General features: G+C 48.3%; 1 protein-coding gene across 8 annotated transcripts in view; it reads left to right on the forward strand.

Moving 5' to 3' along the window:
- herc1 (HECT and RLD domain containing E3 ubiquitin protein ligase family member 1) overlaps positions 1-24,627 on the forward strand; it is a 31,667-nt gene that overhangs the window by 815 nt on the left and 6,225 nt on the right. For 2 of the 8 annotated variants that reach the window (XM_057020995.1, XM_057020987.1), the window contains exons 2-61: positions 882-1,855; positions 2,172-2,267; positions 2,463-2,657; positions 3,048-3,359; positions 3,541-3,637; positions 4,125-4,268; positions 4,358-4,485; positions 4,615-4,759; positions 5,128-5,299; positions 5,714-5,848; positions 5,987-6,152; positions 6,393-6,518; positions 6,634-6,855; positions 7,051-7,203; positions 7,455-7,587; positions 7,778-7,969; positions 8,250-8,474; positions 8,553-8,726; positions 8,796-8,910; positions 9,182-9,302; positions 9,371-9,542; positions 9,731-10,043; positions 10,238-10,358; positions 10,728-10,779; positions 10,890-10,955; positions 11,771-12,042; positions 12,139-12,354; positions 12,442-12,562; positions 12,879-13,116; positions 13,195-13,367; positions 13,469-13,624; positions 13,702-13,808; positions 13,880-13,990; positions 14,135-14,305; positions 14,414-14,653; positions 14,739-14,822; positions 14,972-15,531; positions 16,089-16,707; positions 16,946-17,219; positions 17,389-17,599; positions 17,687-17,853; positions 18,183-18,299; positions 18,373-18,622; positions 18,916-19,037; positions 19,120-19,343; positions 19,627-19,895; positions 20,095-20,147; positions 20,226-20,426; positions 20,528-20,702; positions 20,804-21,071; positions 21,170-21,383; positions 21,829-22,088; positions 22,174-22,301; positions 22,575-22,711; positions 23,259-23,459; positions 23,551-23,681; positions 23,754-23,965; positions 24,041-24,161; positions 24,286-24,432; positions 24,520-24,621. In XM_057020995.1, coding sequence (XP_056876975.1) covers positions 908-1,855; positions 2,172-2,267; positions 2,463-2,657; positions 3,048-3,359; positions 3,541-3,637; positions 4,125-4,268; positions 4,358-4,485; positions 4,615-4,759; positions 5,128-5,299; positions 5,714-5,848; positions 5,987-6,152; positions 6,393-6,518; positions 6,634-6,855; positions 7,051-7,203; positions 7,455-7,587; positions 7,778-7,969; positions 8,250-8,474; positions 8,553-8,726; positions 8,796-8,910; positions 9,182-9,302; positions 9,371-9,542; positions 9,731-10,043; positions 10,238-10,358; positions 10,728-10,779; positions 10,890-10,955; positions 11,771-12,042; positions 12,139-12,354; positions 12,442-12,562; positions 12,879-13,116; positions 13,195-13,367; positions 13,469-13,624; positions 13,702-13,808; positions 13,880-13,990; positions 14,135-14,305; positions 14,414-14,653; positions 14,739-14,822; positions 14,972-15,531; positions 16,089-16,707; positions 16,946-17,219; positions 17,389-17,599; positions 17,687-17,853; positions 18,183-18,299; positions 18,373-18,622; positions 18,916-19,037; positions 19,120-19,343; positions 19,627-19,895; positions 20,095-20,147; positions 20,226-20,426; positions 20,528-20,702; positions 20,804-21,071; positions 21,170-21,383; positions 21,829-22,088; positions 22,174-22,301; positions 22,575-22,711; positions 23,259-23,459; positions 23,551-23,681; positions 23,754-23,965; positions 24,041-24,161; positions 24,286-24,432; positions 24,520-24,621 — 11,775 coding nt within the window. In that variant the 5' untranslated portion in view covers positions 882-907. The remainder of the gene's footprint in view (positions 1-881; positions 1,856-2,171; positions 2,268-2,462; positions 2,658-3,047; positions 3,360-3,540; positions 3,638-4,124; positions 4,269-4,357; positions 4,486-4,614; positions 4,760-5,127; positions 5,300-5,713; positions 5,849-5,986; positions 6,153-6,392; positions 6,519-6,633; positions 6,856-7,050; positions 7,204-7,454; positions 7,588-7,777; positions 7,970-8,249; positions 8,475-8,552; positions 8,727-8,795; positions 8,911-9,181; positions 9,303-9,370; positions 9,543-9,730; positions 10,044-10,237; positions 10,359-10,727; positions 10,780-10,889; positions 10,956-11,770; positions 12,043-12,138; positions 12,355-12,441; positions 12,563-12,878; positions 13,117-13,194; positions 13,368-13,468; positions 13,625-13,701; positions 13,809-13,879; positions 13,991-14,134; positions 14,306-14,413; positions 14,654-14,738; positions 14,823-14,971; positions 15,532-16,088; positions 16,708-16,945; positions 17,220-17,388; positions 17,600-17,686; positions 17,854-18,182; positions 18,300-18,372; positions 18,623-18,915; positions 19,038-19,119; positions 19,344-19,626; positions 19,896-20,094; positions 20,148-20,225; positions 20,427-20,527; positions 20,703-20,803; positions 21,072-21,169; positions 21,384-21,828; positions 22,089-22,173; positions 22,302-22,574; positions 22,712-23,258; positions 23,460-23,550; positions 23,682-23,753; positions 23,966-24,040; positions 24,162-24,285; positions 24,433-24,519; positions 24,622-24,627) is intronic. The other 6 variants (XM_057021003.1, XM_057021012.1, XM_057021022.1 and 3 more) reach the window with 6 other exon arrangements.

Below are 24,627 nucleotides of genomic sequence, written 5' to 3' on the forward strand. Positions count from 1 at the left end.
TAGATGCTAACAGAGCAGCTAAACACCTCCGTTTAACCTATATTAGCCTGGGCCGGTTTCAGTGGTGGCCAGTTAGCTAGCTGCTGCAAACTTGTAATCACGCTGGTGCACGGTGGACAATGACCCTCACCTCTATCTGGGAGAGCCGTGAACAAACACTGGTAGATGGTTGGGTGCAGCCTCAACCCGCTTCCACCGACGGTTTCACTTCTATTGTTGAGCAGTGGATGGATTTATGGTCTTGTTGTTTGTTGTCTCAGTCAATTATGTAGAAAGACCAGTTAAACACTGGAGCTGCAGGGATGTTAAAAGAACGCGAGGTAACTGATGGAGTGCCGCAACAACCGTGATTACGTTGTGAGTCATCTCAGTGGGTTTGCTGCTGAAGCAGAAGGACCTTGGTTCGGTCCCAGGAGCTCAGACCGCTCACTCATACAGGTGGAGATAATGGGAGAGAAGATCCTGCAGCCAGTGGAGGAGGAAGACGAGCGCGAACAGGACTGGTGTCCTCAGCAATGGAAATGGTCGTTTCTGTTATTAGGACGTGAGAAGTGTGTCCAGAATCCACCTTTTTAGATGTCAGGAATGAGGACTTTAGCATGACTGAGCAATTTGAGCGTTGCTCCTCCAGACAATGAAGCTGATTTCACGTTTCAGACAAGTGCGCGTCAGTGAGTCACGCAGGAGAGGAGCTGCAGGCCGCCGCATTCGCCTTTCTTGCATTTACACGAAAATGGCGAATCGGTGGAAAAAAAGTCTGGGTCTTTGTGTTGAACAGATGGTCCACCGTCAGATTCGCCGTTTCATTGGTCTCATTTTCTCCGTTCATTTCATCCTCAGATAAGGAAATGTGTGTCCCTCTGCTCTCCTGTCTGTTTCAGGACTGATGGCGCCAGAGTGACATGCGATGGCTTTAATGATCCCACCAGTGAAGCTCAAGTGGCTGGAGCACCTCAACAGCTCATGGATCACCGAGGACAGCGAGTCCATAGCCACGCGGGAGGGCGTGTCGGTGCTCTACTCCAAGCTGCTGACCAACAAGGAGGCGGTTCTGCTTCCTCAGCAGGTTCTGTGTCTGAAGGGCCCCCAGCTCCCGGACTTTGAGCGGGAGTCGCTCTCCAGCGATGAGCAGGAGCACTACCTGGATGCTTTGCTCGGGAGCCAGCTGGCCCTGGCCAAGATGGTCTGCTCCGACTCTCCCTTCGCCGCGGCGCTGCGCAAACGCGTGCTGGTGCTCCAGCGCATCTTCTACGCGCTGTCCAACAAGTACCACGACCAGGGGAAGGTCAAGCAGCAGCAGCACTCCCCCGAGAACAACGCGGGGTCGGCGGACATGCACTCTGTCAGCGAGCGGCCACGGTCCAGCACCGACGCCCTCATAGAGATGGGCGTTCGGACGGGCCTCAGCCTGCTTTTCGCTCTGCTGCGTCAGAGCTGGATGATGCCTCCACCTCCCAGCCCGGGCGGATATCCTGCTGCCAACATGAACCTGTGTAACGACGTCATCCACACCGCCATCGACGTGGTCAACTCGCTGCCTCCGCTCTCTCTGGCCAACGAGAGCAAAATCCCGCCCATGGGTCTGGACTGCCTGGCCCAGGTCACCACCTTCCTGAAGGGTGTGACCATGCCCAACTCCGGGGCGGATATTTTAGGGCGCCGCCTGGCTTCGGAGCTGCTGCTGGGGCTGGCCTCTCAGAGGGGCTCCCTGCGGTACCTGCTGGAGTGGATCGAGATGGCGCTGGCAGCGTCGGCCGTGGTGAGCACCATGGTGGAGAACAAGGCTCTGAACCAGGAGGGTCTCATCGGCTTCGACTGTTTCATGAGCATCCTCATGCAGATGCGACGCTCTCTGGTAGGTCGGCGCCTCCAACCACTTTTTTCCCTTTTCTTCTTAAAAACTGGTGTTTTTAAAGGGTTCAGGTCAACAAACAGCGGAGCGGATCGGCTGTGTCCGCTGTAAACAACATCTAACAACAGATTCCTCGCCTGTCTTCGAGTCATTAAAACAATACTGATACGTGTGGACACAGATGATGGGTGCTTGTGATTATTTATGAACGTAAAGAACACAAGCGGCGCTCTTAATTACAGTCTCGGTGTTTGAGCACATGTTTGTCGTTGTTGGTGGCTCTTCAGACGCTGACAGGGTTCTTCCGCCTGTTCTTCAGGGTTCCTCTGCAGATCGCAGCCAATGGCGAGAGCCCACGCGGAGCGCAGAAGGCCTCTGCTCGCTGTACGAGGCCGCGCTTTGTCTTTTTGAAGAGGTGAGAATCAAACCCAGACACCTCACCGACCTTGGGTCGGTTTTCTGCTCCATCTGGCTGATCCTTGAGGTCTGGGCTGCTCTTCAGAACAGAACCATCCGCAGCCTCTTTCCTGCGCTACATCGGCCTGTTGCCTGGTGACTGCAAATGACTGTCGGTTCCATCGTGACCCTCTGAAATCTTCTGCTGCTCCAGGTTTGCAGGATGGCCTCTGACTACTCCCGCACCTGCGTCAGTCCTGACAGCATCCAGACAGGCGAGGCGCCGGTGGTCTCTGAGACGTGTGAGGTGTACGTGTGGGGCAGCAACAGCAGCCACCAGCTGGTGGAGGGGACGCAGGAGAAGATCCTGCAGCCAAAGCTCGCCGCTACCTTCGCCGATGCTCAGACAGTAAGAAGAATTAGACACGTTGACGATATTATGGAGACCCGGCGGGATTCTTTTAATGCACTCTAATTCCTGCTGGTCATACTGAGCTCATCATGAATCAAAAACTCTGAGTAGAGATATTTCCAAGTCGCAGTGCGAAGATGGATCATGTGGAGCCTTTTAGTTCCTGGAAGTCAGTCGTAGTCTGCAGAGTGACTTCAGCTATAACAGATATAGATTTATCTTTATGACTGCAGCTTGGGTGTGGCCTGGTGCTAAAGGGGTCCACTACCCCGGCTGGCCCTGATTAGAACTCAGCCACACTTTACAGGAAATCATCAGCCAAACAAGGACAGAATGAGGGGGAAAAAAACAAACTTTTCCCCGTCTTGCTGTCTTCTGTCTCCATAGATCGAGGCGGGTCAGTACTGCACTTTCGTCATCTCCTCTGATGGTTCTGTTCGGGCCTGCGGTAAAGGCAGCTACGGCCGTCTGGGGCTCGGAGACTCGAACAATCAGTCCACATTAAAGAAGCTGACCTTCGAGCCGCACCGGGCCATAAAGAAGGTGTCTTCGTCCAAAGGCTCTGACGGCCACACGCTGGCCTTTACGACGGAGGGTGAGGTGTTCAGCTGGGGTGACGGTGATTATGGCAAACTGGGTCACGGGAACAGCTCAACACAGAAATACCCTAAACTTATCCAGGGGCCACTGCAGGGGAAGGTATGGTTTCACCTGACACTCGGATTCTTATCACACGTGGAATTTAGAGCACAAACCGTAACGCTAAATAATCAGGAGCAAACCTGCTGCTGCATCATAGCCATTATCTGCTAAACACGCAAAGGTTTCCTTAAGCGTCCAGTTTTAAAGGACTTAATGGGACCGATCTTCGTCTTGCCAGGTGGTGGTTTGTGTGTCGGCTGGCTACAGACACAGTGCTGCAGTCAGCGAAGATGGAGAGCTCTACACGAGGGGAGAAGGAGACTTTGGGCGATTAGGTAAACTGCTACTATTCCGCTCGTCTTTCTGCAGCACTTGTGTACTTTTGGTGATCCTGAATCCATATAATTATGAAATATGGCTGCAGCTTTACTGCAGTTTAATGCATCTGTAATTGGATGAGGTGAGGAGGATGTTTGTTTCAAGCAAAAATGACTTATCTTTGCTAACAGTAGCGTTAGCTTAAATTCTGGCGTGTTCGAGCTCGTCATCGATGAGTGTGCGTGTGTAAATGTTTTCACTCATATATACAGTGTGCAGCCTGCGCATCCACAGACAGATAATACCAATTGCCTAATAAATTAAAACCCGGTCATATAAGAATGTCCATAAACAACACAGTCAGCTGTTGCTGGGTTAAATGAGCTGTAGAGCTTTGTGGCATAAATATCTAAATCCAGAGAAAAAATTCAAATTGATTAAAAAGGGTTAAATACATTTTTTGACAGGAGAGGAAAGAAGCTTTATCTCTGTTTGTGATGGCAGGTCATGGTGACAGCAACAGCCGAAACATCCCAACTCTGGTTAAAGACATTAGCAACGTTGGCGAAGTGTCGTGTGGAAGCTCCCACACGATCGCGCTGTCTAAGGATGGACGCACTGTGTGGTCCTTTGGAGGAGGCGACAATGGTGCGTTATCCTATTTAAGGGTTAATGACCCATTTTTTTTCCCCCCACGTTGGGCTCAAAATAACGGTGGAAAACATGTTGTCTTGCAGGAAAACTCGGTCATGGCGACACTAATCGAGTGTACAAGCCAAAAGTGGTTGAGGCCCTGCAGGGGATGTTCATCAGGAAAGTGTGTGCGGGAAGTCAGTCGTCTCTGTCCTTAACCTCCACCGGACAGGTGGGGCTGTGCACCTGCGTTGTTGAGCAACACATTTCCAATGTCTAACCTCAGTTCTGCTGTCAGGGCCTCTGACTGTAAGAATCAAAGGCAATAAAATTCATCTAAAAATGCTGCCTCTGCTTTTAGGTTTATGCCTGGGGCTGCGGCGCTTGTCTGGGCTGCGGTTCTTCTGAAGCCACAGCGCTCAGACCCAAACTCATCGAGGAGCTGGCCACCACCCGGGTCGTGGACATCTCCATCGGGGACAGTCACTGTCTGGCCCTGTCACACGGTATGTAGTCACTCCCTTTTGCTCTGTCACCCACTCAGCTTCAGTGCTCAGCTGCTGGAAGTTCAGGGTTAAAATTTCCATCCCATGGTTTCTTCTGAACCAGCAAATCCAGATTTACCAGAGGAAATTCACGGTAGGGTTATTTGTGACTGTGTGCGGAACCTCAGTGAGAAAAACTGAGCTTTGCTCATTAGGTTTTAGTAGTAAATCTGATCACATTCTGCAAACATAAAAATCTTTAATGCCATATCAGTGGTGTTTAAACTCCTTTGGGTCGCAGTCAAGATTAGAGTCGTCTGTGACTGGGAACAAGGTCTGGATCTTTGACACCATGTCTCATGTCCTTTTCTGTTCAAACCACTGTGTAGACAATGAAGTGTACGCCTGGGGCAACAACTCCATGGGTCAGTGCGGTCAGGGCAACTCCACGGGTCCAATCACCAAACCAAAGAAAGTCGTCGGCCTGGACGGAGTGGCCATCCAGCAGATATCTGCTGGCACGTCTCACAGCCTGGCGTGGACAGCCTTGCCCAGGGACAGGTGACATTTCCAGATATTTAAGCAGACGGACAGAACTGTGCACAACGCTGTGCTCAGGCCCACTAATGATGACTTGCAGTTTCTGTGAACGATGTTTTTTTCTTCCAGTGTTAGATGCAAATTGATTAACGCATTGAAAAATAATTAGTTCCTGTCTTACTTAACAATAGTCTATCTGTTTCAGCTGGAAAAATGTGAGTCATTGTGGAGCCCAAGAGGCAACTTGAGGAGCTTTTAGAGATTAACATTAATCTGTATGGATTCTTTCTCTTTCTTGAGAAGGCTGTATCTCAAGAAAATTTCTTTGTTTCAAGGAGACTGTTGGTATTTAAAGTGTAAAGCTTTTGTGTTGCTGGCTCAAACCCGAGGACAGGCGTCACTGTAGTGGTTGACACTCTCCTGCCTGCTCTCTAGGCAGGTGGTGGCCTGGCACCGGCCTTACTGCGTCGATCTGGAAGAAAGCACCTTCTCACACCTGCGCTCTTTTCTCGAGCGCTACTGTGACGGAATAAACAGTGATGTTCCCCCCTTGCCCTTCCCCTCATCCAGGTAAACCCTGAATTTGCTTCGTAAATGATCTTGAACATTTGCTGCATCCATCCACCTTAAGATTATTATTAACTTTGATCTTCAGACACCAGAAAATTTGGATTCCATCTGACTTTAATCACATCTTCTTATTTTCAGGGAACACCACAATTTCCTCAAGTTGTGTCTCCGTCTTTTGTCCAATCATCTGGCTCTGGCGCTGGCCGGGGGCGTGGCCACGAGCATCTTGGGTCGACAGGCCCGACCCCTGAGGAATCTGCTGTTCCGACTGATGGACTCATCTGTGCCAGACGAGATTCAGGAGGTAGAGACCCCAGTCATCGCTCTCGTAGAACTCACAAATATTTGCTAAGATATTACCTGGTGGACAAATTAGTTTAGCAAAAGAATTGTTTGTGAGCTAGCATTTAGCATTGATTAAAATGTCCCAAATACAAAGTAAATGTTACGTTGAGAGCATTATAATCATATACGACTGCTTCGTTCAAACGGGGAATCTACATGAGAGTGTGTGATATGACGGCGGTGTGTGTCTTTCCATCAGGTGGTGATTGAGACCCTCTCTGTCGGGGCAACCATGCTGCTGCCTCCTCTCAGAGAGCGGATGGAGCTTCTGCACTCGCTGCTGCCTCAGGGTCCCGACAGATGGGAGAGTCTCTCTAAAGGACAGGTACCTGAACTCAACACAACATTTCCAGCTAATGAATAAAAGTTTGGTGAAATTGATTTTTATTTATTTTTTGTTACCGTTTTTGTGTGTGTGTGTGTGTGTCTTTCTCTCACAGAGGATGCAGCTGGACATTATCCTGACTAGTCTGCAGGACCACACCCATGTAGCTTCCCTGCTGGGTTACAGCTCACCTACCGACGGGCCCGAGACACTCTCCTCTGGACCGGGCTTCACGGCCTCACCAGACCCCGCATATGGCATCATGGCAGACCACCCTGACACCCACCTGGCGGAGATCCTAATGAAGACCCTGCTCCGGAATTTAGGGTTTTATACAGTGAGAAAAGAGTTAATTTTCAGTATTGGTACAAGCAGATGTTCTGACAGGTCCAGAAGTGTAGCACGACCATGAACCATGCTGCTCTGTTCCTTCTGGCTGTCTGAGAACACACACCGACTCATAATTTGGTGCTTTCTGTTGTTCAGCTTGTAATGAAAGCTCATTGTGAACGTCCGCGACTGTGCTGTGCAGGATCAGGCCTTTGGCGAGCTGGAGAAGAACAGCGATAAGCTGCAGCGGGGAACATCATCATCTGACAGCAGCCAGCCTGCTCACCTCCACCAGCTGCTGTGCTCCCTCCAGAAACAGCTGTTGGCTTACTGTCACATCAACTCCGTCACTGAGGTAGACGCCTGTCAGTGCTGGCAAATTTCAGCATCGGTCATCTATAACATCTTTGACACTGGTTCCTACATGGTTCAGTTTGGATAAAAATGCCAAATACCACAAATTAGTTTTGATATACAGCCAATAACTACATGTATATCTAACCTGGCAGAAAATTACATATGTTGCATAAATAGTGAAGAATGCATTCTTAGTTATATAATACGTATGATGATAAGTTTTAAATCTCAAAATCTGTTTTTTTGCAGAATTCCAGTAGCGTTGCTTTACTCCACAAACATCTGCAGCTGCTGTTGCCTCACGCCACCGACATCTTCTCACGCTCGGCAACGCTGATAAAGGAGAGTTCATGGAACGGCAATATACAAGAGAAGCTACAAGGTGAGGATGAGTGATTCTGTCCTGCAGATGTCCATGATCACGTCAAGCTAATTCCAGGCTGTGTTACAGTTTCACATCACAGCTTGAGAATGACCACACTTGATGTCTTCCTCATCAGAATCTCTGAATGTAATTTAGCGCTTCACAATTCACAATTTCTATCCCGACTTTTCTGCTTTCTCGTTTCCAGATGTGATCTACGTGTCGGCAGCTGGGAGCATGCTGTGTCAAATCATTAACTCACTGCTGCTGCTGCCAGTGTCGGTAGCGAGGCCTCTTCTGAGCCACCTGCTGGACCTGCTGCCTCCTCTTGACCGCCTCAACAGGCTGCTGCCGGCTGCCAGCCCTCTGGAGGACCAGGAGCTGCAGTGGCCTCTTCACGGTGAGCAATAAACCTGTCCACCTGTCCACCTGTCCACAACATGAACGTCACTATAATGTACAAAAAAAAATACTTCAAGTAATTTATCCCTTTCTTAATTAAGGTTATCTACCAAATAACTCAGATACTGAAATAATTAGGATGTTAAAACACATGTGTTGACACTCAGCTCAGGTAAATATGTACAGGTGGGATGATCAGTGTCATGGTAACAGTTTAGTCACACAATCAGATTTTGTAGAGCAACAGTTTTTAAAAAGGGCCCCTTTTTGTTCCTCAGGTGCTTCAGACTTCGCTGAGCCAGCATCAGGGATGTCACTGCCTCAGCCGGTGCTGTCCTGGGTGTGGCTCGTTGATCTGGAGAGGACTGTGGCTCTGCTGGTTGGCCGGTGCCTCGGCGGGATGCTGCAGGGAGCTCCGACCTCGCTCGAGGAACAGGACACGGCGTACTGGCTGAAAACGCCACTGTTCAGTAACGGCTTGGAGATGGAGATTCCACAGCTGGGTAGGAAGTTCACAAATACAGGGGTTGGAATTCTTTGATCTTTTGTTGATCTGGTGATGTTTTCGTGTCGTCCTTCAGACACCAGCATCAGCTCTTTACTGGAGGCGGCGCTGTCTGGTAATGAAGAGCAGAAGCCCTTTGAGTGCACGCTGCATCCTGACATGAGCGTCTTGGTGGATTTGGCTCTGGGTTCCTCTAAAGAACCTGTGAACAGCCTCTGGATCAACATGCAGGACTACGCCATCAGCAAAGGTCCGCTTTGAGAAACCTTTTCCCTCATCTTACAATGGAGGCCTGGGTACTGACTGTTTTCTGTTGCAGACTGGGACAATGCGTCCCTCAGCAACGAGACTCTCCTGGACACTGTGTCCAGGTTTGTGTTTGCAGCCTTACTGAAGCACACGGGTCTGTTGGGTCAAGGCTGTGGCGAGGGCAGGTACTGTAGCTCCATCAATAGCTCCCTTTACATGCACACTGTAGTATTGCATGTTTCATTTTGCACCCAATAATTTTAGCATGTGAGAAGTTACACTGCAGACTGGCAGCTGGATCTGAACATTTCTCTTTTAAATTTCTGACTGAATTGTTTTGAGGTGGTAGATGTAGTGGCTTCTGTATTTATCTCAATGAGCAGGACCAGGTTCAAGTTGTGAAGCTGCATATTTGCAACCTTGAGTAAAGACGCCTTTTTTGATATCACCCATCAGGTACCAACCATCAAAATCTCTTGCTGAAGTTTATCGGAGTGTTTATAAAGTACGAAATCGCCTGCTGGCCTGTAAGAATATGGATTTCATCCAGACAAGATCATCTTCCCGTGAGAGGAGGGTGAGTCAACAGGATTATGCAGCGAGTTGATGAGTGACTTTGACAATAACTGGAGGTCATTGGTTCAGATTTCAGACAATCAAGATTCTCTGGAGATGGACCCGCAGGAGCACTCGGTCACGCGCACCATCGACGAGGAAGCTGAGCTGGAGGAGAGAGCCGACCGGGAAAGAGAGGAAGGTCACCAGGACCAAGATGACGAAGAAGAGGACAGAGATCACGAAGTCATGACAGCTGGAAGTGAGTGCACCTGCCTGCCGGTTTTAGGAATTTGATTTTAGCGTGCTGCTAATTGTTAGCAATGTGATTTGAGTGGATTTTTGTGTTTGTATTAAATGTTTGAAGAGTTTTCTAACCCGGCATCGTGTGTGTGTCTGTTTCTGTGTGTGTGTGTGTGTGTGTGTGTGTGTGTGTGTTTGACGATACAGAAATCTTTCAATGTTTCCTCTCAGCGAGGGAGGTGGCACGCAGCCGGGACAGAGAGCGGTCCAGCAGCAGTGCCCCTGGCGCCCGAGGTGGAGAAGAAGACGCCATGTTGGCGCAGGAGGGGAGGAGGGGCAGCGCAGCGCTCCCTGAAGGCCAGGATCTGTATACCGCGGCTTGTAACTCTGTGATCCATCGCTGTGCTCTTCTGCTGTTGGGTGTCAGCCCAGTGCTGGGCGAGCTCTCCGAACAGAACCAAGAGGAGGGTCAGACCCAGTCTGCCACAGGGACACAGGAGTGCCTGAGCTTTATGACCAGGTCAGATGGTGGAAGTTAATGCATAACATGATAATTTAATCTTCATTTTAACATTTTTGAGCTAATGAAAGATTTAGGGTGGCTGAATACATCAGCTCTAATATCAAGAACAGAGAATTTTGAAGACTATTTTTCATTATTTTTGTCACCATTCTGAGAGACGAGCCGTGTGTTTCTGCCATGTTTGATTTTAGGAGTGAGAGCTTGACTGCAGAGAGCCGATCAGTGCAGAGCAGCCCGAGTTACCGGCTCATGAAGTCTAGAAGCGAGTCAGACCTCTCCCAGCCCGAGTCCGATGAAGAGGGTTACACTCTGGTAACGGCAACGACTTTAGTGCTCAACCAACATGATAATTCTGTGTGTTTATTAAGAAATGTAATGTAAATGTAAAAGTTATATGGTATAAAAAAATCATTAAAATGTACTGTTGTTGATTTGAACCCTAAAAACCTCTATTTGCTGCTTCAGAACAGGACATTAGAGAAATAGTTTTCTCCTAAATATCTTAAACTTTTAAGCTTTTTGTTCTACATTTAATCCTCTTCAATCATCAGATTGTGGAGCCCTGAGGAATTTCTCAATTATTTGCAGACCTGAGTGAATAAAATTTAAAGCAGAAAACATGTTTCACTACTCAAATATGTTCCTTATTTTGCAATTCTAATATTAGACTTTGTCTTCCAGAGTGGGAGGCGGAACATGGACCTGGACTTGGCTTTCTCTCAGAAAAAGAGAGGTAAAGAGATTCTGCAGAAATCTGAAGCTGATGCTGCAGTCTGGTGTCTTTGGTTGTCATCAGTCGTGTATTCCTCTTGTCTCTCTGTCTCTCAATTCTGGTGTGGACAGTTTATTTGCTTCTTTTGGGGAAGTTGAGCCCCAAACACAAGAGGAGCTTCAAGCAAGTAAACGATGGCATGTTTGTTTTTCTTGTTAGTTCATCCATCCATGACTTTAAAGCACCACTCATTCATCTGCCATCATGAAGTTGTTCATGTCGGCTTCACCTCAGGACGCAACTGTCCTGGAAGCTGTGAAGACCGCACAAAATAATCCCATAACAGAGCTCTTCGCTTTGCAGAGGGGAACTTATTTAATTTTATTTATAAGAATGATAAAATGTGGTGAGTAAATGGTAAACTTTTATATGTCTTTGCTTATTGATGCCAAGAGGGGTCAATTCTTCACCTTTTTACACTGTTCAGGGATCTGTGTGATAAGTGTTGTCTACCTCAGTCTTTGATCAGCTTCTGTGGCCACAGAGAAGTTTTGGCGGTTAAAAATGTTTCCACTTCTTTAGATTTTTGCCTTTAGATTAAATGTTGGTGTATTCTTTGGGTTTATAGTTGGATAAGCGTCGCTGCATTTTGGTCATCTTGAAGATTATTTGGTAACTTTTGGGGGAAGCTGTGTGTAGAGTTATTGCTACTCTTTAATTGTACAATTTAGGGATGTAATTATGTACGTTTTGAGTTGCTTGGATTGCAGCCATAACACTTCTCTGGTCACAGCTACTGAACTTTGTGGTTCAGGAAACCAATAATTAATGTGTCCATTATAAATTGATTCATAATACTTGATTCGGTTTGTTTCTGCATGAAGCAGCAGCATTTTGATCATTGAATAAAAGAGCGTTCAACCATTGCATTGCAGAGTTGCTACAGTCCATCCATCCATCCATCCATCCATACACTGTCCTATAAAAGGCTCCTCCTTCCTTTCATCTCCAGGTTTGCTGCACAGCTCTCCAGATTCCTTGGCTGAATCCTGGTTCCGAGCCAAACTGAGCCGCCAGCGAAGCTACAGTTCAGCGCACCCTTACGAAGAATCAGACCTGGACCTGAGCCGCTCGCTGGGCGTCCACGCCCTGATTGACAACATGGTCAGTTTCATCAGTGGAGATGTGGGCCTCACTCCAGCCTTCAAAGAGCCAGAAGAGAGTATGTCCACCAGCCCGCAAGCAGTAATCCTGGCGATGGAGCAGCAGCAGAGCAGGGCAGAGGTGCTTTAAGAACTTTCTTTTTCTTTTTTTTTAATGGTCATTCACACATTTGAGTCATTCTGTTTTTGACTGCTGGGTTGTGGTTTTAATTTCCAGCTGAGATTGGAAGCTCTCCACCAGATCGTGGTCTTAATTTCTGGCATGGAGGAAAAAGGAAGTCAAACCGGGAGCTCCGATCGCTCCCCCACCTCGTTCCAGTCCTCATCCCTGCTCACCTCTGTCAGGTTGCAGTTCCTGGCCGGCTGTTTTGGCCTCGGCACAGTGGGCACCAGAGGGTTGAAGAGGGAGAGTGTGCAGCTCCATCACTATCAGGTCTGAGGTTATTGAAGAGTGATCAGTGAGCCTTAATCTCCCTGTCATGGTTTAACTGAGTTTTAACCTTTGACTTATTTTTGGCAGGATGGTGTCAAATCAGCTAAAAGGAGCATCCAGATGGAAATCCAGACAGCTGTTCACAAGATCTATCAGCAGCTGTCTGTCACGCTGGAGCGGGCCCTGCAGGCCAACAAACACCACATAGGTAAACACATGCTGTGTACCTTACAGCAAATCACTTTTCAGGGATTTTTAAATAAGGTATCTCCAAAAATTGTCTCCAAAACTGTTTTTTGTTTTTATCCAATTTTATCCAAAGATTACAGTTTATTTTAACAAAGCCTGATTTTCACCTATTAAAACCTGGATAAAATTGAGTTATTTTTAATACTGTTGTCTGTAAAGGTTTATTATTACAATAAATTATCTTTATTGATAATTTTCATCATTTATTCAATTAATCACACCTTTTGGATATGTAAAAAAAAAAAAATCCTATTTTCATTCATTCACAATCAAAGAAGCCCAGCAGCGCCTCCTATTGGTGACGGTCTTTGCACTGAGCGTTCGTTATCAGCCCGTGGACGTCTCCCTGGCGATCTCGAGCGGTTTGCTCAACGTTCTGTCACAGCTGTGTGGGACGGAGACCATGCTGGGGCAGCCCCTCCAGCTGCTGCAGAAACCTGGAGTGTCTCAGCTCAGCACCGCCCTCAAGGTGGCATCCACTCGTCTGCTGCAGATTCTCGCCATCAGCACCGGGTGAGGGCTCCTTTATAAACTCTCCAGTCTCGCATATGGAGACGATTGCTTCATGTGTGTCTGTCTGTGGGTTTCCAGGACATACGCAGACAAATTAAGTCCCAAAGTGGTGCAGTCACTGCTGGACCTGCTGTGCAGTCAGCTGAAGAACCTGCTGTCCCAGGCAGGAGTTAATCTTCTGTCCTCTGGAAGTGACCGAGACAACAAAAAGCAGGAGGAAGGTGCTGAAACTGAAAAGAAAGATATCAGAGGTGATTTGAAACAAGTTCCTGGATCTTCAAAGAATCTTCATCTTTCTCCTTTTGTCTGGTTGTGCACTTGCATTCATTCATTCGTCTGCACCGTTTCCCAGCTCTGATCCGGAAGCAGCGCACTGCCGAGCTGCACCTCGGAGACTTCCTCGTCTTCCTCAGGAGGGTGGTGTCTTCCGAGGCCATTCAATCCAAGATGGCCTCCCCAAAATGGACTGAAGTGCTACTCAACATCGCTGCGCAGAAGTGCTGCTCAGGTAGAGGTCAAACAGCGTTCAGCTCCGTGTCTGTCAAAAGCAGCAGAGAATTTCAACTTTGGCCGTTTCCTTTTCAGGGGTTCCTCTGGTGGGGAACTTAAGAACTCGCCTACTCGCTCTGCATGTTCTTGAGGCTGTCTTGCCTGCCTGCGAGACCAGTATGGACGATGACCAGATGACGCAGGTACGTCGCTGACTGTTCTTTCTACTGTGTTGTGGTGAGTGAGTGAGTGAGCTCACTTGCGTTTCTTTCAGGTTGTGGACCGACTCTTCTCCCTGCTGTCTGACTGCATGTGGGAAGCTCCAATCGCTCAGGCAAAACACTCGATCCAGGTCAAAGAGCGCGTTCAGGAACTCAAACTGCAGGTACGCAACAGCCGCCCCTCATGAAAACTCTTTTTTCTAAAGAGTGTAAAATCTTAGTGATATAGGCAACATTTTTATAATGTAAAAAAACACAATGATGGACAGAAAAAATGAAAAGGTAATTTGATATTTTATTGATTGCAGGGAGAAGCGGAAGAGGAAGATGAGAACCTTCCAGTTCAGGAGGTGTCCTTTGATCCTGAGAAGGCTCAGTGTTGTGTGGTGGAAAACAGCCAGGGCCTGACGCATGGCAGCGGTGGCAAAGGCTATGGCCTGGCGTCCACCGGTATCTCTTCTGGATGCTACCAGTGGAAGGTAAACAACACCTTCATTCATAAGCTCTTGTCAATAAAAGTGTTAAAAGATGAAATGATAGAAAAGTTTTCCTGTTTAAATGAAGCTATTTTGTCGTTTCCTTCATAGTTTTACATTGTAAAGGAAAACCGAGGCAACGAGGGAACCTGTGTTGGGGTTTCACGTTGGCCCGTGCATGACTTTAACCACCGCACCACATCAGACATGTGGCTGTACCGGGCATACAGCGGAAACCTGTATCACAACGGGGAGCAGACGCTGACGCTCAGCAGCTTCACCCAGGGAGACTTCATCACATGCGTCCTGGACATGGAGGCTAGAACCATCTCTTTCGGCAAGAACGGAGAGGTGAACAGAGAATTCCCCAACACAAACTGTAAAAAAAAACCAAAAAGTACAGCCTGTGTTTAACTGATGACTTATTATTGAACAGGAACCAAAGTTGGCCTTTGAGGATGTTGACGCCACAGAGCTTTATCCATGCGTGATGTTCTACAGCAGCAATCCAGGAGAAAAGGTGAGACAACATCAGTGTTCGCCCACCTCAGAACTAAACTCCTCACTCACAAGATCGTTGTTTTGGACAGGATGTTATAAGATTTTTTTAATCAGGAATTATTCTGCTCTATTTGTTGGAATAAAGCTGAAATTGTAAATGTTTCCCAGGTTAAGATCTGTGACATGCAGATGAGGGGAACACCTCGAGACCTCTTACCTGGTGACCCGGTGTGCAGCCCCATGGCCACCGTCCTCGCGGAAGCTACCACACAGCTGATTCGCATCTTGCACCGCACCGACCACTGGTCACATCGCATCAACAAGACGATGATTGAGCGCCTCAACAAAATCAAAACTTGCTTCAGAGACTCGGCTGGCTCGTCTGGGAGTGGTGGAGGTCAGAGGCTAAAAAAGAGTCGTTCGGTGCAGAGCCGCGAGGAGCATGATGCCCAGAGAGAGAGTCAGGAGATACCTGCAAGACCTGATGAGGAGCGGGGACGCCACAGCCGCCAGCACGGCCTCGGGGAATTGTCGGAACACAACCTGAAGACGCTGTGCACTGAGGTGTGGCCTGTGCTCGCCATCATCGGGGGTGCCGACGCAGGACTACGTGTCGGGGGCAGGTGTGTGCACAAGCAGACTGGGAGACACGCGACTCTGCTGGGCGTGGTGAAGGAAGGCAGCACGTCGGCAAAGGTGCAGTGGGACGAAGCGGAGATTACCATCAGGTACCAAAGAAACAACCACTTTTCAGCAATGTTACATTTAGAATGTAACTAATAACTTGTTTCATGATGAAACCTGTGCACCATTTTTTTTAAAAATTCAAGATGTATTGTTTTGTTTGATTAATACATTCAGTTATTTATTAACCAATCCTATTCTGACAGCATCAGTAACATAAATGTCGGATTAATCTGTAACAGGGAACAAAAACAACTTTTTCTGGCTGTACTTATCATGATCTGTCGTGTGATGTCATAAGTATGACCTCATTTCTCCTCAAATCAACTGCAGATTTCTTCAACACATTTCTTTCACTGTCTGCTGTAATCATGTTTTCAAACCCCTCATCCCAGATTTCTCTTTTTCCTTTTGCTCTGGTTTACTGAATTTTCCTCATGTTTAATCTTTCTTACTCGACCGTACATTAAGTGGCATGATGTACCTTTGTTCAATCCCCTTTTTGTTGCATGCATGCCGTGCTCTGTCTATTCCTGGCCTGTCCCTCACTTTGTGTTTCCCTCCTTTGTCTCTTTCCGCTCTCCAATCTCACCTATTAAAGCTTCCCAACTTTCTGGTCGCCTAGTGACACTCCCTTATACAACCTGGAGCCCTGCGAGCCGCTGCCCTTTGACGTGGTTCGCTTTCGTGGCCTCACTGCCTCGCTGTTGCTGGACATCACCTACCTCACCAGCATCCATGAAGACAGTGTCACTAAGCTCAGCGCCCGCCGGCACGAGAAGAAGCACCGCAGTGCGGCATCGACTGAGCCGGCTGGAAATGACGGAAAGATAGACGGCCAGGGGCAGAACCATAACGAACAGAATGATAACACTGGCGTACCTGTGCACACCACCTCCGACCTGCGGGTGTCCCACAGCCTGGATGAAGTGAAAGCACACGTGGCTGCAAACTCAAAGTCGGAGGGTGAGATCTGCTCTGTGGTCAGCGGAGGCGGGAATGACCCGATCTTCACATCTGCCCCTCATACTCCCGCTGAGGGCAGTAGGAAGAAAGGCCACGAGCATGGCTGCCGCAGCCACGAGCCTTCTCCCTCTTCTGCAGCTAGCCAGTCGGAGATCCATGCCGTGCAGCTGTCCTACCTCTACCTGGGAGCAATGAAGACCCTCAGCGCCCTCCTGAGCTGCAGCAAGTATGCTGAGCTGCTGCTCATACCAAAGGTACTGCGACAGATGAATCAGTTTTGAAAGAATAAAATGAAATGTTTAAAATGAGTTTTAAAACTAATTGAAGCTAATTTAAAGGCAAGAAAGGAGTGGACCTAAGATGGAGCCCTGTGGGATACCAGTTTTTATGGGAAAATAGCTCTTTCTACATTTGTATCATAGCTTAACATAAAGGTGACCACGTGTGCGGATCCGATCTATCTGAGAAATGTTTTCCTCTCACTCTCTGAAGGTGTTACCTGAAGCTGCACCCAGTGGGCACAACGCTGATGTGAACACTGGTGCCAGTGGGGGTGTGGCTGCCACCTCCCCAGTCTGCAAAGAAGAGGCCGACATGCGGGCGGCTCTGCAGTTTCTCATGCGTCACATGGTGAAGCGAGCGGTCATGCGTTCTCCAATCAAACGGGCTTTGGCTCTGGCCGATCTGGAGAGGGCGCAGGCCATGATCTATAAATTGGTTGTGAACGGGTTGACAGAAGAGCCCAGCGGGGGGAAAACCAAGCCTGGTGAGTTTGAGGTTCTTGGTTCCACTTAATTGATTATGATAACTAGACGCTTGTTTTTATGTAAACGTTCCACTTCTACATTATTTGGGTTCAGCACCTTCTGAGAAAGCACTAAAAGTTAATCAAATATGGCACATTAAAAAAAAATATTTCTTTTTTGGTGTGTCAGGAGTGAGAATTGAAGCAGACGGTGAGGTTGATGGTCAGGAGGGCGAGCAGCTGGCACAGACTCCCATCACCACCAGTCCTTCTGCCTCCAGCACCACCTCCTTCATGAGCTCCTCTCTGGAGGATACCACCACTGCAACCACTCCAGTGACGGACACGGAGACCGTCCCCGTCACAGAATCTCCGGGCGTCATGCCTCTGAGCCTGCTCAGGTCGGAACACTCATCTTCAGACTTCTTCACATCAAATACGCCGTCAAATAAAGATCCTTCTATTAAAGACTCTCTGTGATGCAACAGGCAAATGTTCTCCAGCTACCCAACGACCACCCTGGTTCCGACCCGTCGGGCACAGACTCCTCCTGTGTCCTCTCTGCCCACATCACCCTCTGATGAAGTCGGCCGGCGTCAGAGCCTCACCTCGCCTGACACCCAACCCAATAGGCCCCAGAACCGATCAGGAACCTGTAAGTCCTGAAGAACCTGGATCGAAAGGTTTTAATTACTGAACAGAAACAGTTCATCTGCTCTCTTTTGCAGCGTAGGTGATTAAATTCCAACAGAATTGTGAATTAGTCAGAGGGGCAGCAGTACTTAATCTATGGGGGACTGGACTATCTGCGTAGAATATGAAATTCTAAAAGCACCATATTCTCAGAGCGCCTGTCCTGGGCAGCTTACTCCCTTAATGATTGTATGTGCAAATGATCATGTATGTTCATCTCCACCGTGTGTAGCGAGTAATTTTGGCATGAAAATTGTTGCTAAAAATGTTGCCTGTTTTTTTTTTCTGCAGCGCTTTCTGACCCGAGCAGCAGGCTGTCCACATCTCCTCCCCCTCCCGCCATCGCTGTTCCACTGCTGGAGATGGGTTTCTCCCTGCGACAGATCACCAAAGCTCTGGAAGCCACCGGTCAGGCTCATACAAGTAGCCAGGCAAAGAGCACTACGTATCAATGCTACAGTGATTGTTTGTGGCATTTCAGGTGCTCGCGGAGAAGCCGACGCTCAGAACATCACGGTTCTGGCGATGTGGATGATAGAGCACCCAGGGACCGAGGACGAGCGTGACGAGTCTCACAGCAGAGGTGGTGTCACCAGTGATGGATCCGACCCCTGCACGGGTGCGGCAGCCTCAGTTGGAGGCAAGTCAGCGGAGCGGAGCTCGTTCCTGAGCTCTTCAGGAGACATCACCGGCGCGGACACATCGGAGATGGAGGAAGGATTCAGCGAGTGGTATTTAACTCAGTGTTTTTCTAAATGTTCTACCTGGTCAGAAATGCAGTCACAACAGGTTAAACTAGACAAAACTTTCAATGATCCTATTGAAAGTAGCCAGACATATGTATATACATACGGCTGATGCAGTATGCTAACATTTTATAGTTTAACGTGCTGTTACAGAGAGACAAAAAGCGATACTTTGTGGATCAAAATAATACAACAGAACAAAACAAGTTTCTGTGTATCTGACAGTTAATATATGAAAGTTTAAAAAAATTTAAATCAAATGAAAGGTGTCTTTATAGTCCTGAAGGTCTGGAACAGGAGAGCGCTGCAGCCTCCAGCAGTGCTGCACACAGAGGACGCCACGCTGTTGGCAGGAAACCACGGTTTGACCTAGCAGCACGCACGCTGCTGGCACGTGCTGGTGAGAAGATTTCCCCGCAGCATCCTCTTTTAAACCAACCTCAGACTTCCGGTTTTCATTCTAAATTTCTTTCCTCGCAAAGCTGGATTGTATCGCTCGGTGCAGGCTCACCACAGCCAGTCGCGTCGGGACGTCTCGGCTCTCCAGCAACAAGACCCCGGCGCTCTCTATGACTTCAACCTGGATGAGGAGCTGGAGATGGACCTGGATGAGGAGACCATGGAGGCCATGTTTGGTCAGGACTTGGCCAGTGACTCGGACATTCTGGGAATGTGGATCCCGGAGGTACTGGACTGGCCGACATGGGTGTGTGTGCTTTTATGCTCTGATTTAGGGCTGCCATTACCACTCGCCCCTGAACTCACCCCTCCTTCTCTCCCCTCAGTAACAGCTCAACACAATCACCCCAATTCAAATATAACAAGCATGAAAAGTTTTAATTTCTTCTTGCATAGCTATCAATTTTTTTTTAATGGCATCTCGGACAGGCTTAAAGCATGTATGTTTGTGTGTGCGTGTGTGTCGGTGTGTTTGTGTGTGTGTGTGTGTGTGTGTGTGTTTGTGTCTGGAATTGTACTATGTTCTGCAGCATGTGTGCGAGACCGACGACCGTGATGAAGTGGTGGTGTGCGAGCTGTGTGAAGCCAATGTGGCCAATTTCAACCAGCACATGAAGAAGAGCCACCCAGGTTGCGGCCGCAGTGCCAACCGACAGGGTTACCGTAGCAACGGCTCCTACGTGGACGGCTGGTTCGGTGGAGAGTGCGGGAGCGGAAACCCGTACTACCTGCTGTGCAGCTGCTGCAGAGAGAAGTACCTGGCTATTAAAAGCAAAGCTAAAGTCCCCGTTGTGGAGAGGTATTGACTAGTTTACAGGTTTCAATTCTTTGATAAAGGATGTTGTGGAATTATTTGGATGAACAACATCTTTAGCCAATTTAGACTGCTGAGAAAGACCTTGTTCGAAAAAAGAAAAGTTATTTTTAAACTGATCTTGTCAATTTTCCTTAATTATGTCAAATCTGTTTGTTTTGTTTCTTTTAACTCTGGTGTTCAGGTATAAAGGACAGGCTCCTGACCTCCTGGGAAAGCAGGACAGTGTCTACGAAGGTGAAAGATTCTGTTTATTGAACACTAAACTTGATGTGTTTGATGTTTCTTATCTCTGTTTTCTCTGGGTTGCTGCAGAGGACTGGGACATGCTGGATGTTGATGAAGATGAAAAGCTGACAGGGGAGGAAGAGTTTGAGCTTTTGGCTGGCCCGTTGGGTCTCAGCGAGCGCAAAATTGTCCCGGAGGCGGTCCAGTTCCCCGATAGCGACCCGCTGGGCGCGTCTGTTGCCATGGTGACGGCTACCAACAGCATGGAAGAGACTCTTCTCCAGATTGGTGAAGACTTTCAACATCCCTTCAACATCACATCAGCACTTGACAATCATGTCACGCGGTGTTTATTACATGTCCACTGAGAAGACTGTGTTGATGTTTAGGCTGTCAGACCTCCGTGGATAAGAGTTCATCAGGCAGGGTGACTCTTGGCGAGCAGGCGGCGGCCTTGCAGAACCCTCATGATCGGGTTATGGCTCTGAGGAGAGTAACAGCTGCAGCCCAAGTTCTGCTGGCCAGGACAATGGTGATGAGAGCATTGTCCCTGCTGTCTGTCAGGTAGAACATAGTTTACTGTCTTCAATCCTTCACAGTAAAGTCAGCACTTTTAACCCCAGTCCCCCCACACGTCTCTGCTGCCCATCTGTCCTCCCCTACAGTGGCTCTAGCTGCAGCCTTGCAGCTGGTCTGGAGTCTCTGGGCCTGACAGACATCAGGACTCTGGTTAGGCTGATGTGTCTGGCAGCAGCGGGTCGTGCTGGTCTCTCCACCAGTCCCACATCTAGCTCTGGACACAGCGACAGGCCCCGCGGGACCTCCAAGGCTAATAAACCAATCTCCTGCCTGGCATACCTCAGTACTGCAGTGGGCTGCCTGGCATCCAACAGTCCCAATGCAGCTAAGCTGTTGGTGCAGCTCTGCACTCAGGTACAAATCATCAATAAAAACACACTGTGTGTATGGTGCGATGTCAGCGAGCTGATGTCATTCCAGGTAAATCAGGTAACAAGAAAATTCCTTTTCAGAATCTGATCTCAGCAGCCACTGGCATGAATCTGACCACCGTGGATGACCCCATCCAGAGGAAGTTCCTGCCCAGCTTCCTGCGGGGCGTGGCTGAAGAAAACAAGCTCATCACCTCCCCGAACTTCGTAGTCACGCAGGCTCTGGTGGCCCTGTTGGCTGATAAAGGCGCCAGACTCAAACCAGCCTGTGACAAGGCTGATGTGGAGAAAAGAGGTCTGTATATTAAGCACATTAAAGTTCTTTTATGGAAAAGGATTAATGACATTTTCAACAAGGTTAATGTGGCAGTATTTCTAAATTCAGAAGTAGGAGTTGAAGTTTTTTTTGTAAATATTTGTATAAATTACACAGCCATTCTTTGTGTTACTGAAACTCTGAAGCCGATTCATTTGTTCAGCTGTTCAGGGTTTGTCGGCTGCCAAAGCTACAGTTTTAAATAACTGCTGCTTCATCTTCATGTTGTCATCTTCCCTCAAACAAACTTGACTGGTCAACCCATGTTGTCATGCATGTCATAATTCCACTTCATTCTCATTAATCGTCACTTTTTGGTTCGATGGGTCACATTTATTTTCGAGTTCATGTTTATCTTTTTCCATCTGTTGTGCATTTTTCACTCACCAGGTCACTTTCTCACCTTGTCTTCCATTTCGAGCAGGTCTAATTGCGCATTTATATGCACATCCTTCCCATAATCCCTCCGCTGTAGGGCCTTTGGAGCTGGCCAATGCTCTGGCGGCCTGCTGCCTGTCCTCTAGGCTGTCTTCACAACATCGCCAGTGGGCTGCCCAGCAGCTGGTCCGCACACTCGCTGCTCACGACCGTGACAACAACCAGAGCCGACCCCAGACGTTTGCTGACATGGCGGGCGACCTGCGGAAGTGTTCCTGCATTAAGCTGGAGGCTCACCAGGGCAGAGTGAGTGCTCCCAGTGTGAATCAGGAGTGAGGAATTGTGGTTTGCAGATGTTTTGTGCCAAGACAGAGCCTGTCTGTTGTTGCAGGTGATCACATGTGGTTGGTGCAGTAGGAAAGGTCTTCTGGCCACCAGTGGAAGTGACGGAACGGTGAGGGTGTGGAACGTAACCAAGAATCAGTACACCCTTCAGCAAACCTGCATCTTCAACAAGGAGTAAGAAGCTTTAAAACACCTCAAATACTTCTGGGTTTGACCAGTAGAGTTTATAAAACCTCCAGATGGTGTCAAACATGGTGGCTCTTCTGTAGTACATTTCCTCCAGTTGTGTCTTCAAGTGTTTGCAGAATCCTGTTACCTAGCAAACAAATATAGATGGAGAGTAAACCTGTAATTATTTTAATGTATGTGTCAGGTGTTCTGCTACCCTATCTTTAAGTAAGACACTTTTTCCAGTTTTAATGTCCTTCATTTTGATTATCTTTTCAGTAACGGATCTTCAGATGAGGGCATGTCTAGTTTGGGATCTCCCAGCGATCCCTGTCTGTCTCCTCTGGCTTGGAGCGTCACTGGAAAATATTTGGCCTGCGCCATGGAGAAAATGGTCAACATCTGGCAGGTTAACGGTAAGTATAATCTTGCCCTTTTTTAGTTACCGGTAGTGTTACTAATGTTATTATGAGGTGCAGTTTTAGGATCAAGCCTGTGTGGTCCTGCTGATGCCTGTGTGGGAGGTCCACAAAATATGAATGAGAGGCTGCTCAGATTTTATGGTCACCAGTAGAAATAAATCTGCCTGAGAACTGTCTGTGGTCCGATCATAGTTTCCTGACCCGGTCTTTGCCTTAAGAATCCGCAAACCACATCTGTGTTAACGTCCATCAACGCCGTCATGCCTTCTGTAGTCAATGTGTTTAGCTCAAGTTACCACCCATTAAGTGGAAAGGGTTAGGTTTGCAGTATTAGTACTGGAAGAAACTAAGAGTTTTAGTCATTAATCCACTAGTTATGGAAACAAACTGCCAATATAAATTTTGCAAAAAAACTCACTCTTCATAGTAGAATTTATAAAATCAATAATAGAAATGAAGACCAAGCTGAGGGGCCATTAGCATATAACGGGTCAGTAATGGGTCAGAGGCTGTGTTGCTTGATAACGGTAACTCCTCTTAGGTGGGAAAGGCCTTCTGGATGTGCAGCCTCACTGGGTGTCAGCGTTGGCCTGGCCGAAAGAGGAGGCAGAGACACTGTGGTGTGGCGAGCCCAAAGATCTGCTGCTGGTGGGACGGATGGACGGATCTCTAGGCCTCATCGAGGTTCTGGACAACTCCAGCATGCAACGCACTGAGCTGGAGCACTGTTATAGGAAGGATGGTAGGAAAAGAGATCACATGCTTTAACAAGGGACAGATTTTTCTTCTGTAGTCTCTCGGATGGCTCTTAGAGTGCCTATGTCCTCCCACAGTGGCTGTCGTGGACATCGCCTGGTATAGTGAAGACAAGCCGTTTACTGTCGGCTACGCAGATGGCAAGCTGCTGATCGGATCCAAAGAGCCCTTGGAGAACGGAGCCATCGTGGTCATTGATGCTCACCAGGTGAACACTCGCAACAGCCAAAGGAAAAGGTCGTATTAGCTGTGAGTCTGACCTTTGATCTATGAACACCAGGAGTCCATCACCAGTATGAAATGGAATCCAACTGGACAGATCTTAATGACCTGCGCCAAAGAGGAGACTGTGAAACTGTGGGCCGCTCCGGACTTGCACTCCGGATCTGCTTGGCGCTGCCTGCAGAGTCTAAAACATCCCTCTTTGGTCAACGGCATCGCCTGGTGCAGCCTGCTGGGACGGGGGCCGAAGCCCCTCAACGTGTTGGCCGTGTAGGTTGATGGACAGTTCAACGTCTGTTCGTGTGTGTCCGTTCAACCATGTCAACCGTGTTCTTTGCCTTTCAGATGTTGTCAGAACGGCCTGGTCTCAGTCTGGACTGTTCCTCAGGACATATCAGATTTTCCAGAATCCTCTTTCTCAGACTCAGAAGAATGGTGGGAGAGTGAAGCAAAGCCTAAATTTCTGGTAATTAACAGGACCGTTTGATAGTGGAGATTCATAACTTGAGTAAAACCTCCAGCTGATGTCCACTTGGTCAGATGTTCTTGATGACTCTTCTCACCTGCTTGCACTTCTTGCTGCTTCCCAGTCTTCCCAGTGCACTCCGGAGGGAGCGGTGTGTGTATTCCAGCTGAAGGGTCATATCACCCCTGTCAGAACGCTGGCTTTCAGCCCCGATGGCCTTGCTCTGGTCTCTGGAGGAGTGGGAGGCCTAATGAACATCTGGTCCCTGCAGGTAAGAAGCACAGAGGCTGCGGTTGTGCACACCAAGACAACATCTGGATGAATAAATCCTGACACTCCTGCCCGTTGTGTGAAACAGGATGGCTCAGTCCTGCAGACTGTGGTAGCTGGTTCAGGAGCGATTCAGAACATCGTGTGGATCCCAGACGTGGGTGTGGCCGTCTGCTCCAACAGGTCAAAGGTCGGT

The sequence above is a fragment of the Takifugu flavidus genome, chromosome 2 (genome assembly GCF_003711565.1).
Source record: "Takifugu flavidus isolate HTHZ2018 chromosome 2, ASM371156v2, whole genome shotgun sequence".
NCBI classification, from domain to species: domain Eukaryota; kingdom Metazoa; phylum Chordata; class Actinopteri; order Tetraodontiformes; family Tetraodontidae; genus Takifugu; species Takifugu flavidus.